Raw genomic sequence first — 17,888 nt, 5'->3', positions numbered from 1 at the left:
TAATTTAGTACTACTATTCATGTCTCATGGCTGAGTTCATGTCTCATAGTATTCTGCTTAAATGTGAGAATGTTCTGTATTTGATTTCTCCAATTGGTCTTTTGAGAGTAATTTTTGTCAAGTCTGTATTCATCATCAGTTCGATATAAAAGAGATAATAATAAACTGTAATTTCTTACTAATTTCGAAACGAATTGTCGTTTAAGAATATAATCATTAGTTTCTACCTTTTAATGTATGTGCATCTGCAGTCGAAGATAAATTTCAAACAAATTTCGTTCCGTATATAACAAAATTGAAATTTTCTGTTCTTTCTTTTTAGCCAATCAGCGAATGGACGTCAGCTAACGTAGTAGAATGGATGGCAGCATTAAACCTATATCGCTACGCTGATGTCTTCAAATCCAAAGATATTAAGGGAGCGGATTTAATTCATCTAGATCGCGACAAGCTCATGGTAAGGATGACATACGAACTTAAATGTTATTGTCAGAAAAGGAGTACAGGCTTTCATGAACGATAAAATCTTTCAAATGTTTTAGTTCTTAAGCCCATTTTACATTTAAAAAAAAAATATCATCTTCCGTATACGAACAGCTCTTTCTTACTTGATGACTGTTGCCTCTAAAGCAGCATTAAATTCAGCAGTAAATGTTTAATTTTCAATTTACGGAAATAGCAACAATGTAGAATTATGCAAACTATTTCGAGATTGAGTTCATTATCTCAGTCATTTTGTCTGAAATTATTTAAGCAACTGAAGTTTATGGTTGTTTATTTACGTGTTTGGTTTTGTGCTATAAATGATTATTTTCGTTTTTTAAAAAACTTATTTGATTGCCATTTTTATGAAATTCTGTCTAATGTAATATGCACCATGAAATTTATTTACAGAGTATGGGCATAAAAGATGAATTTCATCAAAAAGCTATTCTTATGTGCATTGATGAGTTATGCAGACGGTCAGGACCACAAGATGCACGTGAAACTAATACAAATGAAGTAAGTGAAAATTCAACGCATCGTCTAGTTGAGCACAGCTTTTCGACATTGGAGCGGTGTGATAAATGCAATAAATATCTGAGAGGACTCCTTCATCAAGGTTTTCTCTGCCAAGGTGCGTAACTTGTGTACATTATGAATTATTTTACGAAATTTTCTATCGCATTGAAAGTATAAATTTTACACAGTTAATTCAATCTGACTTATTTTCTGTAAGTACAGTCAAACGTGGTAACCGATAAACTTCTATAACTGGAAATCTTGCCCTTCAACGTTACCTCTATAAGTGAGACATCGGATACTTTAACCTGCTGAGTAAGAAACTCGATAAGTGAAATACCTCTGCAAGTTGGCGGTCTGTTACGATTCCACTTACCCAGCTTTGATTGTATCAGTATAGGGTTGCTTGGATTGGGATTTAGCATCTCTTTCAGCAGCGAGGGGCATGGGATATGAGCCTACAACTTTACATGGGGTCCGAGCCACATGAGCTCCCATCGAAAATCAAACCCGGATCTCTCGCTCCGGAAGCGCGTACGGTAACAAGTGTTAGTACATTATATGATAATAATTCTTTTATACTGTCATAAACAGTAATTTATATATGTATTTATCATGCGCCAGTGTAGAAGGGTATAAGAAGTCTAGCTGAACCCAGTTCTGTCTTGTATATTTAAAACGACACAGGCATGTTAAATATTACGAATGAACTCCATGAAAGATGTGTGTTTCTAATATAATATTTCTAGTTTTGTTCAAAGTAATATACCCATTATTACTATGAACTTAAAGTAATTCAGTCAGTTAGAAAAGAAAAGAAAAAGTCTTTTATTAATTACTTACTATAAATCTATCTACGAACTTACTGCAGTTAATATATCTGTATAAACATGGTAGGTTGCTTATCCGTAGATGTTGCTGTACATAACGAAAATATAAGAATTCAAAACAAGAACTTTCTCAAGGGAATGGTCACTTACGCAGTGAAAGGCGAAGATGATATAATTGAACCGATCAAGCCCGTCCGACGTACTCAGTGCGTCGCTATCTTCGCATCAGGTATTACAGTTCAACGCACTCAGTACGTCTCTAGGTTTGTATCTGTCAAAATATTGGACTTAAAAATAATAGACAAGCTATGAGATTGTCGGGTAGACACAGTGATAGAATCTGTCGTAATCATACCAGATACATATCAAATTACAACAGTATCTCTATATGCCCCGAACTTGAAGGGTTAATGTTAGAGTAAATTCTTGTACACGAGAATAAAACAGGACTTTTAAAGGAAAATTTAATTACAAATTTTAACACAGTGTTTAAGCACATTGATGATGCAATATAACTTGCTGGTGTAACAAGGGTAATGATTATTGGTTTTAAGTTGTATATTAAAAATATTGAATTAATCCAAATAAGAACTTTTGGTCACAATTATCAGTACGTTTTATAATGTAGTCATTGTTAAAACATGAAAGTTCTTATTTTTATGTTTTCAGATTGTGGATTGATAGCTCATAGGACATGCACAGCAACAGGGTTACCTTCCTGCTTACCCGGTGGATTGGACAGGCCTACAAGACTACAGTTCAAATCCGGTAAGTGGTAATTAAGGCTGTTTATTATTTACATGATATTTTTTAAAGTAATATTTCTACAAGAGATGAAATTCATATTTACAGCTTGTTAGCGTGAATTAGTTATGGCAATGTGGTATGCCAGCCACATACCACATAGAAAGCTTAATGAATGATAGAAGGTAAGTGCAGTTGCCGCACCAGTTGAAAGACTGAAAGTCCATTACGCAGTGTGTAATTGATAGGTCTGTCTCCAGGCAAAATAATATTAAATCCAACTCGACAATTGATTTGGTGAGAGCAAGCGAGCCTGGCAAGAGTTTCATTGTCTAATGTGGCAACACAGCAGCTCATGGTAGGCGAGGTGTCAGAACAGCAATAATTTCTCCTGATGAACAGAAGGCAAACACGAAAAATTCATGATTTATTAAAAAAAAAAAAAAAAGAAAGAAAAAGAAAGAAAGAAAGAAAAAGAGAAAGAGAGAGAATTGGCTTATAGAATAACTAGTTCTGATAAAAAAGTTCTAAAGAAGCCTGATCCTAGAGAGCTAATGCATTTATTTCAAATATTGTTGAAAGTGTGTAGTAGCGATGTGTAGAAACTTGTGATGCTTCTGCATCGTTAAGTGGCTTGTGTGTATTGTAGTAATTTATCATGCTACAAATATATAAAAGCGCACTAAAACCAAACATTTTAAAGGAACAGTACTGTAGGGCATTTGGAATTCCACAATAATTGTCTAAAGCGTTGAATAATGTGTAAGAAATGATGTAAAATTATTCTTTTCGTTAAACGGTTATTAATTGTGAGTTAGGAACTAAACGTTATATCAACGTTAATAGTATAATTAATGTATTTCATTTTCAGTATTTGGACTCGGCTTATGTGCTCAGTTCTCCCCTACTGAGAGGCCTGCACCTGTAATAGTAATGCAATGTACACAGGAAATAGAAGCGCGTGCCCGAAGTGACCAAAGCCTTGATTTGTACCGAGTGTACCGAACATCTCCACCAGCCGAAGCTTTGGCAGAATTGAGACAGAAGTTCAACGAAGGTAAGCTTACAGTTCATATACTTCATATCACCGACATTTCATTCGTATAATATTTCGAAATTATTTGGCCGAAATAAATTAAAATACGCACTCGATAGTAGTGCCAAGTGACGTTTTGGCTTGCTGTACTACAGAATATGGTGGTAAGAAATGTATCGTGAGTGTTTTTGAACGGCTTATTTCATTATAAAGGGAAATTTTTGTAATAAGGAGCCATGGCGCGTTAGTCTTCATACAAGAACGAACAATTTTGATGCGTTTTGAGAGATTTTCGGTTCTTGGAAATTCTAAGGCTGATCATCTCAAGTGCGTGGGTAAACATGTGAAACCCCTCCAGCTTTAAGCTTAATAAGATAAATTATAAACCAAAACCAATTTGTATATATTACAGGGATATTAGAAGTTATATTTATATCCTTCGTGAACGATCAATTAAAGAAATCCAGCATGTAGTATAGTATTTCTATACATACACTTAGAAAATACAAGTGTATTGTCAGGGAGATCGTACTTGTAGTCAAGCCAGAATTTTTGAAAAGCAAGAAGATTAAATTGTGAATAGCATTCATTGTAATTTAGTTAAATTTAGTACCTTTATTTCAATGTTGTGAATTTCGTGAATTTGTTAAATGTTCAGAAATTACTTCAGCTCCTTTAAAAGGCTTGTGTATGATAAAAATAATTTTTAATGAAAGTAAAGTCAATTGACTCTATTCACTTTTTTCTTGTATCTAGATATGAGCAACGTTGAGCTTTCAAACTACGAACCTCATTGCATTGCAAGTGCTCTTAAAAAGTTCCTAAGAGAACTTCCAGATCCTGTGATACCAGTTCAGTGGTATGATAGATTCCTGGAAGCATCAAGTAAGTATCATTAATTCAATACAAGTATCATTAAGTATCAAAAATTTTATGTGCAGTAATTGTCATAGTTTTTTACACGTAATCATTTCAAGCTATCTCGTGAACAAAATAGTGTATTGCATTCGTCTCCGTATTATAAATGGAAAGTCAAAATATCACAATATATTTATCGGATTAAAATATACCAGTAAATATCCTCAGTTGTATCCACACAATATTAGGATTAATCATCAAGAACCAGGAAACACTAAACAGTTTATAATTGTGTTCAGATGTGTGCAAGTTCAGGGTACAGGGACGAAAACTAAAACTTTTGTTGTTTTACCGCATACGAAATTAGCTTTCTATAGAATTTTAAGTGTAAATATTAGGCGCTCCAGGAAGTAAGAACGAACTCGATCATGTATTAAAGTTAGTTAGCTTAATACACTAGGAAAGATGAGCAGTTATTGTCAACATCAGGTGCCTATATCAATAAACTGCTATTTCTGATTTAATATTAACTGACTAGAGAAGTCTTTGAAAGACAGAATAATCATTTTGCCACTTCAGGAGTCCCCTATAGTATGTGTGAGCTCTCAAAAATATATTTTAGTATATGATGAAGAGTAGAGAAGAAAAACTATATATAATTGATTTACGTATAAAGGAAGATGCTAATTTTGATATCGTTAAGTATAAATTTCTTACATCTTCTAGTAATTTTAAACTCAGTTTATTAAATACTAGCCGTTCTCCGCACTAGGAGAATAGGATTATGGAAAATACTTGACCTCCTCTCCCCTTAATATATACTTACCAATAAAAGTGTAACAATGAAAGAAAACCATAGTTATTTCAATATGTGGCATAAATTTTGAACCCTTTTTAGGATACATCCTTTAATCGAAGTTACGTGAGAAAGTTCCAGCTTGAAGTAGGTATTGATATGCCCAAAAGTTCATTTCAAACTGTCGAACTGTTTCCCCGTGAAATCACTACAAACTTCATTAAACATCAATTTCAATCTGAAGAAATAAATTATAGAAAATGCCCTTCCAAATCCTTAAAATGAAATTTTCAGAAGCGGGGGGAGATATGTACCTTCATTTATAATGAGGAGTTTGTATCTTCCTAACTTGGTAACCTCATGATATTTTTGGCTAAAATGTAGAACCTCCTCTGCCCCTTAGGATACATTCTTCAATCAAAGTGGCATCATAAAAACTTAGGTCAAGATAGGTACTAACTATGTTCCAAAATTCATTTCAAACCGTTCAGCCATTTTCCTGTGATACGATCATAAGCAACAGGCAACATCGCTTTCAATGTGAAGAAATAAATCATTTAAAAAATGCCTCTTTCCCCACTTAAAACGGAAGTATCCAAAAATACTCTGACATCTTTCTACTTATTTTTAATGAGAAGTTGATGTACCGAGTACCATCTTCCGAAGTTGACAGGTTCGTGAGATACTCAATTTTCAGCATAATTGGCTCTCCCTCTTAGAATAAGCATTTAAATCAAAGTAACATGATAAAAACCCAGTTCAAGGTACATGATAACTTATCCAAAAATTCATTTCAAACAGTTTAGCCGTTTTCCTGTGTTCCGATCACAAACAAGATCCTTTTCATTTTTATATAATATGTAGATGTTTATGTTAGTTTGTTCGTTTTTATAAGTGGATTTCTTTCTTGAATAGGAATACGCAATGATGAGCAATGCGCTTCGTGCCTATACCAGTTAACTCAACAGTTGCCCGAACATCACAAGTCCACCCTTCATTTTCTTCTGGCTCATTTCTGTCGCATATGTCAACTTCAGCATGCCAGAGGTAATAGAGAGCCTCCCACTATCCTTGTTCAAGTGATGTGCCATATATTTCTGCGTCCTCCGTGGGAGAGAATAATGTAAGTACAAAACATCTCTAATTGTTTTGTACTAAACGTTGTAGTTAATATTGTTGTTTTTCTTTTGAATGAAGAACTTGCGTTAAGAAAGGAGGTAGTTCCGTTCCTAGCTCTTCGATTATATATTGCATTTTGTTCTAAAGGAATTTCCTCTTCCGTTCGGTGCGAACTAGTTCTTTATTGTCCACAGAACAAAGAGTGAGACTAATCTTCATCCTGCATTTTCACTTCAGGTATGTTTTAGTAATCAAATACTCTTCAGTAAAGTTAACCGTGGGACGTAAAACTCAAAGATTTCATTCATTTCATCAGTAAAGTGAAAGAGAATGGCGTAGATGTGATGGTATATTCCAGTGATGAAACGTATTGCAATTTATGAATATTTTGTATAAGAATCTATGCTTTTATTTAAAAGAAAAGAAAAAATGTGTATCCAAACGAAGCTTTTCAACCTACTTGGTACAAAAATTAAACGAGCTCTAAAATTTCATTACCTCATTCTGCTCTGTTAGAAAGTGATTGTTACTTTGTTAATGAAGCGGAATAATATGTTATTAAAGAGTACATGGGTGAAAGATTTTGAATTGAAAGTGTTTTAGTTTGCTGACATTTTTTAAAACTGAAACTGCCCCCTCTTTACAGCAAGTTCTTCAATTTGTATGCATGCTTGACAATACAAAGTGATTTTTTTTTTTTTTTTTTTTTTTTTTTTAAGGAAGTTTCTCTCAAAGATAAATGCATACATTGTTTTGCAAAATTACAAACCACGTAAAAGTAGGGAAATGTTTAACTAAATCACTAAGCGTCATTTCTACACAAAGGAATGCCCTAATATCATATACTTTCTTACGTTGATGTAATTCTATTATCAAATGCTGGTAAAATAATTTACATTCCGTACAAGTAATGTTATTCTTGTAATTCTGGTTATATTCTTTAATCATGGTAACAAATAACGCAGTATACAAAAGTTTGATTTCTTGAGAAAAGCTTTTGACAAGTCTTTGAGTCCTGTTGATTCTTGGTGATGTGTGTAGTCGTTGATAGTTCTATAGAAAATATGAAGGTTCTAGGTGACTTCGTAACAAATTACGTATCTGGCTTTGATACTTCCTAAAACCTATTTACTTAGATAGAAGGTTAGTTTATATTTTTAAATGCCAATTTTAAATCCAGGGTATGCAATAATTCGAGTTCTCTGGTTCTAGTCTTAACATTTCTATCCCATATTTGTATATGAACAATGAGTAAAGTTAGTTTTTCTTTTTTCTTTTTTTCTTTTTTATTATGAAATTTCAGTTACAATAAGTAATTTCCGTAGTAACATAGTATGTGACTCCTATAATGGTATGTTGTAATCGTTCTTTCAGACAAGTGGTGTACAACACAGAAGCCCATATTCGTATAATGGAAATGCTTCTTCTTCACGGCGACTGGGGTGAAAAGTTGCCAGAATTTGCTTCCGCTCCAGCTTTACCACCACGTAAAGTCTCCCGACCGCATCCTCCTAGTTGGGAATTGACTGAATTGGAGAAAGGACTTTCTCAGCTTTCTCTTGATTCACCTCACAGTCTTCAAGACGCTGAGTGGTACTGGGGAGACATCACAAGGTAAGAGCGGTTCTGTTTTTCACGAAGTACGTGTCTTTTAGCGTAGGAACCTTTGAGTTTTAGGGTTATATTTTGCAGATTGTTTCAAAAAGTCGTTTTGTTAAATACTTCATTCTTGATGGTAGGACTGGATGTAGCTTACGTGCATCCAAATGGGTAGCGCATGTCATCGTGAGTTCTATCCCTGGAGGGAGGGCACATTTTTAGTGTTGACCTAGCGTCGTGTGGCAGTAGGGCAGCAGCCTTGAATTAAGGGGTAGTGAATTCCGGTGTTGAAAGCTTAAAGTAATAGTGTTTGAACCGGAAGCGCGGATCACACATCCCTGAGCTGGACGATTCTGTTGTAGCTCGTCGTAGGCCACAAAGTTCAGGCAGTGCTAAACAGTAGTTTGTCTTTGTAAGCAATAACTTTTCCAATCAACGGAATTTTTCGTATTCACTTTTAAACCCAGCTGTATAAGCATTTTTATCAGGGCAGTGGTTAGGATGTGTTTTTTATTATTTAAAACTATAATGATGATAGTTGAGTTGTACTGCGATCTGCATTATATAAGATAGGAGATGTATGACGTTATTGTTGCCAATTAAATATACTAAGAGAAAGGAGAATATTAGATGGGAGTGAAGTATACATATGAGCATGTTAAATTTTAATTACTTGTAATAGATTGACCCGTATCGGTTTGGTTTGTTTTTATTTTATTGTGATGTATTTACGTTTGATTTCCTAAACGCGTTACTTTTTCTGTATTTCACTATTAGTAATACACAAGCATGCTATTTGCATCTGCTTCAAAGAATATAATTTCGTAATCGAAAATGCAATCTCAATCTGAAAACCAAGCAAGCTGAACTGTAGCATAAACATTAGTATCTGAGTGGCGTTAATTCCAGTTTTGGAACTGCTTTGCCTTAAAAGCAAATTACCCTTAATAAATAACAGTATTACAGTTTCGACAATATATAGTTATCTTCATCAGACACATTATTGCCGAAACCATAATACCATTATATATTAAGAGTGATTTGCTTTGTTCATATTTTATTTTCAATTAAGATAAAGCATTGGTAATATGTAGATAATTTTGAGCGAATGGAAAAATAATAGTATAAATGATTGATCTTTTGTACTCAAGAAATCATCTGTACTCTGTTTCATGCCTTATTGGGTCTTTTATCAAGTTGAGATGAACGTAACGAGAAGTCGAAATACTTCACAATGATTCATTGTGGACTTGTTTATGTATTTATTTTCATTAAAATGACGTTAATTTTTTTCCTTGTATTTCAGAGAGGAAGTGAACGAAAAGCTAGTAGATACTCCAGATGGCACTTTTCTAGTCCGAAATGCTTCCAGTAAGGGTGGTGAATATACACTAACATTAAGGAAAGGAGGGACCAATAAACTTATTAAGATATGCCATAGAAATGGAAAATACGGATTTTCAGAGCCATACAAATTCAGCTCTATAGTGGAATTAGTCAATTTCTATCGCAATGTTTCTTTGGCCCAGTATAATGCAACTTTAGACATCAAACTTCTGTACCCAGTTTCTAGATTTCAGGTAAGTTGATAGATATTTTTGAACTATAAATAGAACTGACAAACGTAAAATTATTATCAGACATTTCCATCAGCTGAGATAGTTGAATAAAGTTGGAGTGGGAAGGGAACACGGAACTTGTATACCAAAAAATTAGAAAGTTTGAAGAAGGTTCATCGGATGGCATTTCGAATGGACCTGTAGACGTTTCTTGAGTTTGTTTCGAAAAGTTCCCTGACATTTTATTATTTGACGTTAGATATTAGAGTAATTTCCACTTTTTACCGTATTGTCCTCAAGTGTATCGTTGGTCTTCAAAAGAAGAATGTAGATATAACTTCATTCATTTATATCAGAATAAGTTCAGGCTCTTATTTTTTCAGAGCGGGACACAAAATAATAGTCAACCTGAGTAAAAATAAGCTGTGGCTGTTTTCTCAATATATATTATGTCAGTTGTTCATTGTTTTCGTTTCGTCTTTTTGCAGGTGGATGAAGAAATGGGAAACACGGACATTGAGAAAGTTGCTCAGAAGTTAGCTGAAATTAACAAGGACTATATAGCCAAAAGCAAATCTTACAATGATTATCATGAGGATCTGACACGAACAGTACAAGAAATGAATTTGAAGAGGCAAGCTTTAGAAGCATTTAAGGAAGCGGTAGCAATGTTTGAGGACCAAATAGAGCTCCAAAAGAGATTCCACAAAGAAGCTCAGCCTCATGAAGTAAAAAGGTAAGAATAGCTAAGAAACACAATAATTTCAGTAAAAAAAAAAAAAAAAAAAAAAAAATTGGAGTGAGAGCTCGAACAAAGGTATCGTAAAGAAAAAATAGGAGATGAACTATTTACCAGCATACAGTGAAAACATAATTATTGCTCTTAAATCGTACACTATGAGCACTTTCGCTAAAATGTTTCATTACCTAGGAAAGGGAAGAAATCAGGGGAACAGAAAACTTAGAGAACACAGGAAACGCAGAGAAGTATCAAAGTGGGGCCAGACAAACCCTGCATTCTAGCATGAAGCACACCTGTGTGCTTCAAAATTATGTATCTTTTCTTTAGTCTTTCTTTTCTCCGTACATTTCTATTTTGTATCTGATGAAGCGTTTAGCGAAACAACGTATAGTGTACTTTTAGTGCGCGACTATGTTTTTACTATTTTCCGGTAATTGTTTATATAATACCGAAATAACGGAAACGCTCATGTACTGTCTCACGTAATATTTGTGATTTAGTATAAAAACTAAATGTCTGCGTACGTCGATTGCCCTGTTTAGTGCTGTTGTGTTGGGTGATAAGTGGACAGTACACAAACTGCGTTGTATACATTTATGTGTGCAATAACCCCGACATTAGTTATGCAAAATGGAAGACTTTTAAGAATTTTAAAAAGGGAATACTGTGAATTCATGGTTAGCTGGAGCAAGTGATATTCTAGACTGCCCATGTGTCTTCGAGAAGCATAACATCATACGAAATTTGTGGCAAGACGTCAGAGAAGAGAAATAGTAGACGGAGCCAAGTCTTGGTGAGAGGGAATGCTGAGTATTGAACAGCGTTGTCATGAAGAACCACAGAGCTATTGTGGAACTGACCGCAGAATTTCAATCTTCATCTCGTTAAGATTAGAATTATGAAAACATGTTCCAGATGAGGATTGAAATTCAGCGGTCAGTTGTTTCAAAGTAACTGTGTAGTTCTTCGTGACAACGCTCTTCAATATTCAACATTCTCTTTCACCTAGACTTGGCGGCGTCCACTATTTCTCTTCTCTGGCGTTTCGCCACCAATTCCGCATGACGTTATCACCTTATATCTGTTGCTTCTTGATAGCACACTGGCAGTCTATATCACTTGTTCTAGCCAACCACAAATTCAGTTTTCCCTCTTTGATTTTTTTTTTTTTTTTTTTTTTTTTTTCATTTTCATTTTGCACCATTAACCTTGGGGCTATTGTACACACGAATCTATACAATAAATTAAAATTTCGTTTCAGAATCACTGGCAGCCACCACCAACGTGATATCTCGAAAAAGATGGCGTCAAGAACCCCAAACATGGGATCGTCAGTGATTGTAAAGAAATAATACGGTCCAAGAAGTCCAATAGCAGGCCGGTTATGGTGGGTGTCCAAAGAGACGTACGCTCTGAAGTACCTGCATTCTATCGTTAAATATGGTGATGGATCTATGTTGGTGTGGGCCTGACCAAGTGCATCCTGTGGTAGAGAGTTGTTCACTAACAATGACTCAGTTTCTAAGATGACATTGCATCAATAAATACAGCCAGACCTGTTCACCGATGGTTTGAGAATACTTGTAACATCTCCCTTGACCTGGTCAAACTATCGGCTTCAGCTTTGTTGAACATTTGTGGTCAGTTCAGAGCGGGAAGTCTGTCCAGATTTCCTCCTCCACTGTTGATGATGCAGCTGAGTCCATCATGATAAATGGTCCACTACTCTTTGAAAACAGTTCTTGAGTTACGCTCTAATTCCGCTACGAATACAAGCTACAATACAGGCTAAAGATTGTCTATTTTCGTATTAATAAGGAAGTTGTATTTCGCAAAGTGTTTCCATTATTTCGGTAACTCTGCCTCTCTAAAAATTTAATATAAATGCATGTTGCTGATTCCAGTTATAATTTTGAGTAACAGTACTGAAGAGCTTTACAAAGTAATAGTGACTACACATATCAATAATTCGCCAAATTCAGAAGATACAAGTAATAAATTTCTTTCAATACGCACAAACTTATTATTATTATTATTATTATTATTATTATTATTATTATTATTATTATTATTATTATTATTATTATTATTATTATTATTATAATAACGCTGCGAGGGTGGTTGACTAAAATCGATTATACTATAAATTTCAATTCAAACCTTACAATACATTGAAATACTGCAAATACATAAAACTGCAAGAGGGAGGGAATGAATGAAACTGGATCTATTTATTTATTTATTTTATTTTATTTTGTCTTTTTTAAAGACAAGTTCTTATTATTTTTAGTTGGCAGATATAGAGTAAGCATATGATTGATGTTAATATTGGTAAATAATAATGTCATGACTGATCGTACAACGTCTTTCGATATTCACTCGTTCGCTATTCTTGTATGGGTATTCATTTATTTATACGGAAATATTCAACAATGCTATATTTATTTACATGTAATCATTACAGTACATATAAACTTAAGTTGTGTATTTCTGTTGTTACAGCCTAATGGAGAATTATGCGCTTTTGGAATCCAGATTGGCAGCCTTGAAGGAAAGTAGAGAGCAATTAGAGGATAGTCTGAAAGCTCAGGTGGCCTATAGTCGTTCTCTGGATCGTGAGATGAACAATCTCAAACCAGAAATCATTCAACTCTACAAACAAAAAGAAAAACACCAGAAGTAAGTATAATGATAGGGATTGGTTAACATATTCGATTATGTACAAGATTCTTACAATACCTTTAAATTAAAAAGAGAAATGTCATAAAATCAATTATAAAATCATCTAGAATAAATTTTGCTAGTTGTCATTATAACATCTAGCTTCTGTGACCTGGTGATCAGTAGCATTTTAGTTAAACTGTACAATTGAAAGATTTTGAGTCTTACTTAAACCTAATATATTGACTTAAAATTTTGCCGAATTTTACCTAATGTCTTGATGAATTCCAAAGTAACTTGAATTCTACCTTTTTTCTTCCTCCCAAGAAAGCTTGTACTTGGGAATTTACATGTTAAATAACCTTAGGTATGAAAGGAACGAATTATCATTAAGTTTATTAGTTGATCAACAACTAAGTTATAGTGCTTAATGAAACATTTCTTCCGACAGGTTTCTCAAGTCGCATGGTGTGAAACAGCAAAGAATCGACCAACTTCTGGCTGCGTCTGTAAGAGATTATGATGTAGAAGCAGATCTGGATAGTTTACCGCATCAGGATGAGTCAACGTGGCTGCTCAAGGACTGTTCTCGAGTAGAAGCGGAGCGTCACCTTGCAGGCAAACCTGATGGCACTTTCCTTGTTCGGCCTAGTCGCACTGGACAGTACGCGCTTTCTATCACGTAAGTCATTTTATTACGTTTGCTAAAGAAATTTTGTACTTATTATTTTAGTATTTACTTTGTCCGTCCGGTTATTGTAGTGCTTCATTCAGCACGTATGTTGAACCTATGCATGATCGCGTTTTGCCGTTTGAAGTTAAGCACCCTTGTTCAGTGCCGTATTGTTGAAGATTTAGACACACGGTTTATGGAAATTAGACACTAACGTCCATTGCCGCTTCAAATCGATCCTGAACCACATGCGTGCAATGCACTGCAACAGTCAAAATATATTTTCGTAAAATCATAACACTGGAATCTTGGAGCACTTTTAACCAAACTTGGTACGCATATTACAGCCTGGAAAATAGTACTGTAGGGGTAAGAACCCCCTGATACACTAGGGAGGGAGTGACATATAAATAGCCGAAAACGGTCGACGTTCATAGTTTTTGGGGTCGCATGATTAATAGTGACACTCCAGATGCCGTTTACGTCCAAGTTCAGCCGCCAGTGGGGGTAAGAACCTCTAACACTCTTAGAGGGAATGAGAGGGGAATATGTATATAATAAATGTTCGAAAACGACCGATATTAGTGTCGAATGCATATTTTTTGGAGCACTTAGATAAATAGTGACACTTCAAATGCCATTCAAGTCCAAGTTTAGCACCCTGGGGAGGGGAAAATCGTGACAGGGATCCTGGAAACTGCGGATTCGACACTAACATTACATATGTTTTCGATTATTTTTACATAAGTTTAATTTGTGACGGTTCCAGTGTTCTTCAAATCCAAGCTCAACTCTCAGTGGGGGTAAAAGCCCTCTAGCGCCCCTAGGAATGTAGGAAGGGAAAACGTGTAAAAGTAATAAGAAATCATCAATGTTAGTGTTTAATCCTTAGTTATTGGGGTCACTGAGGTGAAACGTGATACTTCCGATGCCGTTGAAGTTCACGTTTAGCCTCCATGAGCACGTTGGAAGGGATAGAAAATGACATATAAAATAATCGAAAAAACTGATATTAGCATCAAACCAATCATTTTTGGGATCGCTAAGTTAATTAGTGACAGTCTCAATGCCTTTAAATTCAAATTCAGCCCTCGGTATGGTAAGGCACCCCTATCACCCCTGGACGGAGTCTGAAGGGGTTGACATGTAAAAGTTTTCGGAAACTCTAAGACTAATACTAACACTCCCACGATGAGGCTGTGTAAGTCCACGTTCAGACCCCATCGGCACGGTAGGTGAGACAGCGTGAAAAACAAAATAACCAAAGTGACCAAAAATAGTTTCGAATCCATAGTATTCGGGGTCGGGAAAACGACTGATCCGTTTAAAAACATATTTTCCGTAAAACAGTAAATATTTCAGGAAGCAAAAGTGTATCGTTCTAACAACTACAAAAAGATTGAGAAGAAACATATTTCATAAACTGTTTTTACTCAAATAAAAGTGCTTTTCTTAGTTCTCTGATATGATATAAAAGTTGTTCTCTGATACGACCATTCGAGAACATTCTAGAGAGTGAAAAAGTTATCCCTGCCATGGATGAAAATTTTCTTCTCCAGGGAGAAGAAGTTTTCGCCAGGGGGAAAACTCTGTTATCCCCTCGTCAGTTCGCATACTGTCAAAATGACTTCATCGGCTTTAATGAAGCTATCATCATTGTTTTCATTATGGTCTCAAAATACCTATTTCATGCTTTCACCCGATGGGACTGACCATGACGTAAACGAGGAGGCAAGATATTGGAAAAGCTAATTATGACATGCAAAATTTTACTGCTGTTAAGTATTTCTTCTGAACTAGTGGACATGCATATTAACATACTTTTCACTCACATATACACAAATTAATTCTTACTACAGTCTTAAGTTATGGCTAAGAATTGTAATTTTGATTTGTAACAGTTTTTATATTGTTGATATTTGTTTCTTTTCTTTCTCTAGATGCAATGGGATTGTCAACCACTGTATCATCTACAAAACTGAAAGAGGTTTCGGATTCGCCGAGCCATACAACATCTATTCGTCCTTGAAATCATTGGTGCTCCATTATGCTCAGAATTCGTTAGAGCAACACAACGATTCTTTAAATACTACATTAGCACATCCTGTGTTTACTCGCGCAACGGAAGGGGTTTATGTTGCCTTTAGTCAAACCCGGTGAGGGTTTAAATTTTGCCATGGAAGACCATGGGTTGTCTGTGATATGGACTGTTATCTCGGTGTACCTGGATAATTAAGTGCCAGTTCAGCAGCTAAATGAGAGCTGTGTCAGGAGCTGGATGTGTCTCTTCGTGCCAAGGTTTGTGAAGAGCTTCGTGTTTAAAAGGATTTGTTGCGTGGAGTGACACTTTTTATCACCTTTTGGTCCCTGTGGGACTAAGCAGTATTTGAGGTGGATTTGGGTTTGTGCAGTATGTATGTACATGTTGGTAAGCAGAAAGTACATACACATACCCAAAATACAAAGTGTTGCTACAGATATATTTCGGAAAGAGAATGATATGTTTTAATTGTATTATTATAATATTTTTTTTTAATGTAAGAAACTTGTAAAGCAAATTTAAGCTTTAAAAGCAAGTGAGAAAATTACATATATATAATATAAAGGTGTATCTTATATAGAGATTTATTTTCCCTGTTGGGATCAGTATGAGAGTGATTACGAATGAATTGGTGAAAGTTTTACAATGTGTTTTTCTGTGAGTGCGAGGTATGAATTATGTTTTAAACCAAAAAATTAAAAAAAAATATATATATAAATATATATATATTACATATAAAGGAACTGTGCACATAATTGTACAAAAGAAAATCCCATATAATATAGTCTACGTGAGCAGTTCGTTGAAATTGTGATATGTATGAATACTTGATCTCGTTACTCTTCGATGACAATAAATTGTCATTATGTTTTCAATTGTTTGTGTTGTGCAATGTTTAACGTCTGTACGTCACTTTCCAGAAAGTTTATGAGAAGAATGTATTATGTATATAAATATGCATCGAAATTCATAAATAAATCCCAGTATATTACATACATGCAACAAAAATAAATAATGTACAATATAATGCAGATTTTATTTTGTTTTGTTTAATTTCAACTTGAAAAGTTGTATGATTTTTTTCTGTTAAATATATTGTATAAATTGTCTTGGAATTAACTGCACTTTGCAAGCCACGTTAGTATGTTTTTTAAGTTTGTGTATTCCACAATATATTACACAGTTTTCGTGGCAGAGTAAATTCTAATGTGGTTTTTGGCAAGTTTCGTCCTACGTTGGCTCAGAAGAAGGTTGCAGTACTCTCAGGTGTGAAGAGTGATGTAGTCTTACTTGGACCGTAGCTAGGGGCATTAGTCAATACCACCATGTGATACACTGATTAAAAGTGTGGTGTACTGAATTTGTATATTTGTAATAAAGAATATTACATTATATTAATAACCCTTTATTTTATTTTTTTGTTGTTACCATACAATAGCTCTGGTTGTTTTTGATAGAGGGATATAAGTTTGTGAAGTGCAAGAAAATAAAATACTGTATGTACAGTAAGCGACAAATTTCTTTCCGTTTGGTAAAATTTATTTTGGGAATAACGGTGGTATGGCTGGTATTTTTGGAATAACGGTGGTGGTAACGTACAGAAAATCACATTCTTTTTAATTTACTGAAAACTGTATTCAAATTATCCTTCCATTCTGAAATTATTTACGAAACTAATTTCATCAAACGGAAAGAACATTTGTCGCTGACTGTAGGAAGTTTAAATTTCAATATATGATTTTGTTTTCCTACTTAACGTCGAAAATTTTGGAATGAGACTGGAAAGCAAACCAAACAAAACAGATTTTATTTCGTATGAAATTGAAGAAAGTGCCGCATACAGCGAAAGAATTACAGACGAAAGAGATCAGATTCGTTGACTCACATCAATAACTAAAAAAGAATAGTAAATGAAATTAAAAGAGCTGTGATTACAGTCTCCTTATTGTCATGAAAAACAATATTTTATTAATGAAACAAATGGTTTACAAAGGAATTGGCAAATAAAGAAAGATAGAATAGAACTAGAAAGGTAGTAGAATCGACAATTCTTTCTAGTAAGAAAATAGACACTTAACTTTGGACAGCAGGAAAAAAAAAAAGTCGACAGTTAATAGCATTCGACATCTAATACTAAGCTTACTGCTTAACTGACACTTATTCACTGACTCAACACTATGGTAATAACCAATCAGTTGAATGGTAAAAAAATAACGTGAATATTTAAG

At 34.5% G+C, this 17,888-nt stretch overlaps 1 protein-coding gene across 10 annotated transcripts in view; it reads left to right on the top strand.

Annotated features, from left to right (window-relative positions):
- Pi3K21B (phosphatidylinositol 3-kinase regulatory subunit alpha) overlaps positions 1-17,061 on the top strand; it is a 730,269-nt gene extending 713,208 nt beyond the window's left edge. For all 10 annotated transcript variants that reach the window (XM_081762370.1, XM_081762374.1, XM_081762373.1 and 7 more), the window contains 12 exons: positions 323-457; positions 895-1,117; positions 2,502-2,600; positions 3,448-3,633; positions 4,369-4,497; positions 6,182-6,389; positions 7,760-7,999; positions 9,291-9,564; positions 10,032-10,279; positions 12,788-12,964; positions 13,398-13,628; positions 15,560-17,061. In XM_081762370.1, coding sequence (XP_081618496.1) covers positions 323-457; positions 895-1,117; positions 2,502-2,600; positions 3,448-3,633; positions 4,369-4,497; positions 6,182-6,389; positions 7,760-7,999; positions 9,291-9,564; positions 10,032-10,279; positions 12,788-12,964; positions 13,398-13,628; positions 15,560-15,779 — 2,370 coding nt within the window. In that variant the 3' untranslated portion in view covers positions 15,780-17,061. The remainder of the gene's footprint in view (positions 1-322; positions 458-894; positions 1,118-2,501; positions 2,601-3,447; positions 3,634-4,368; positions 4,498-6,181; positions 6,390-7,759; positions 8,000-9,290; positions 9,565-10,031; positions 10,280-12,787; positions 12,965-13,397; positions 13,629-15,559) is intronic.
- Positions 17,062-17,888: the final 827 nt, after the last annotated feature.

Source organism: Thermobia domestica, chromosome 6 (genome assembly GCF_964235325.1).
Source record: "Thermobia domestica chromosome 6, izTheDome1.hap1.1, whole genome shotgun sequence".
Lineage (NCBI taxonomy): Eukaryota > Metazoa > Arthropoda > Insecta > Zygentoma > Lepismatidae > Thermobia > Thermobia domestica.
This window is presented reverse-complemented; position numbering and strand designations above follow the sequence as displayed.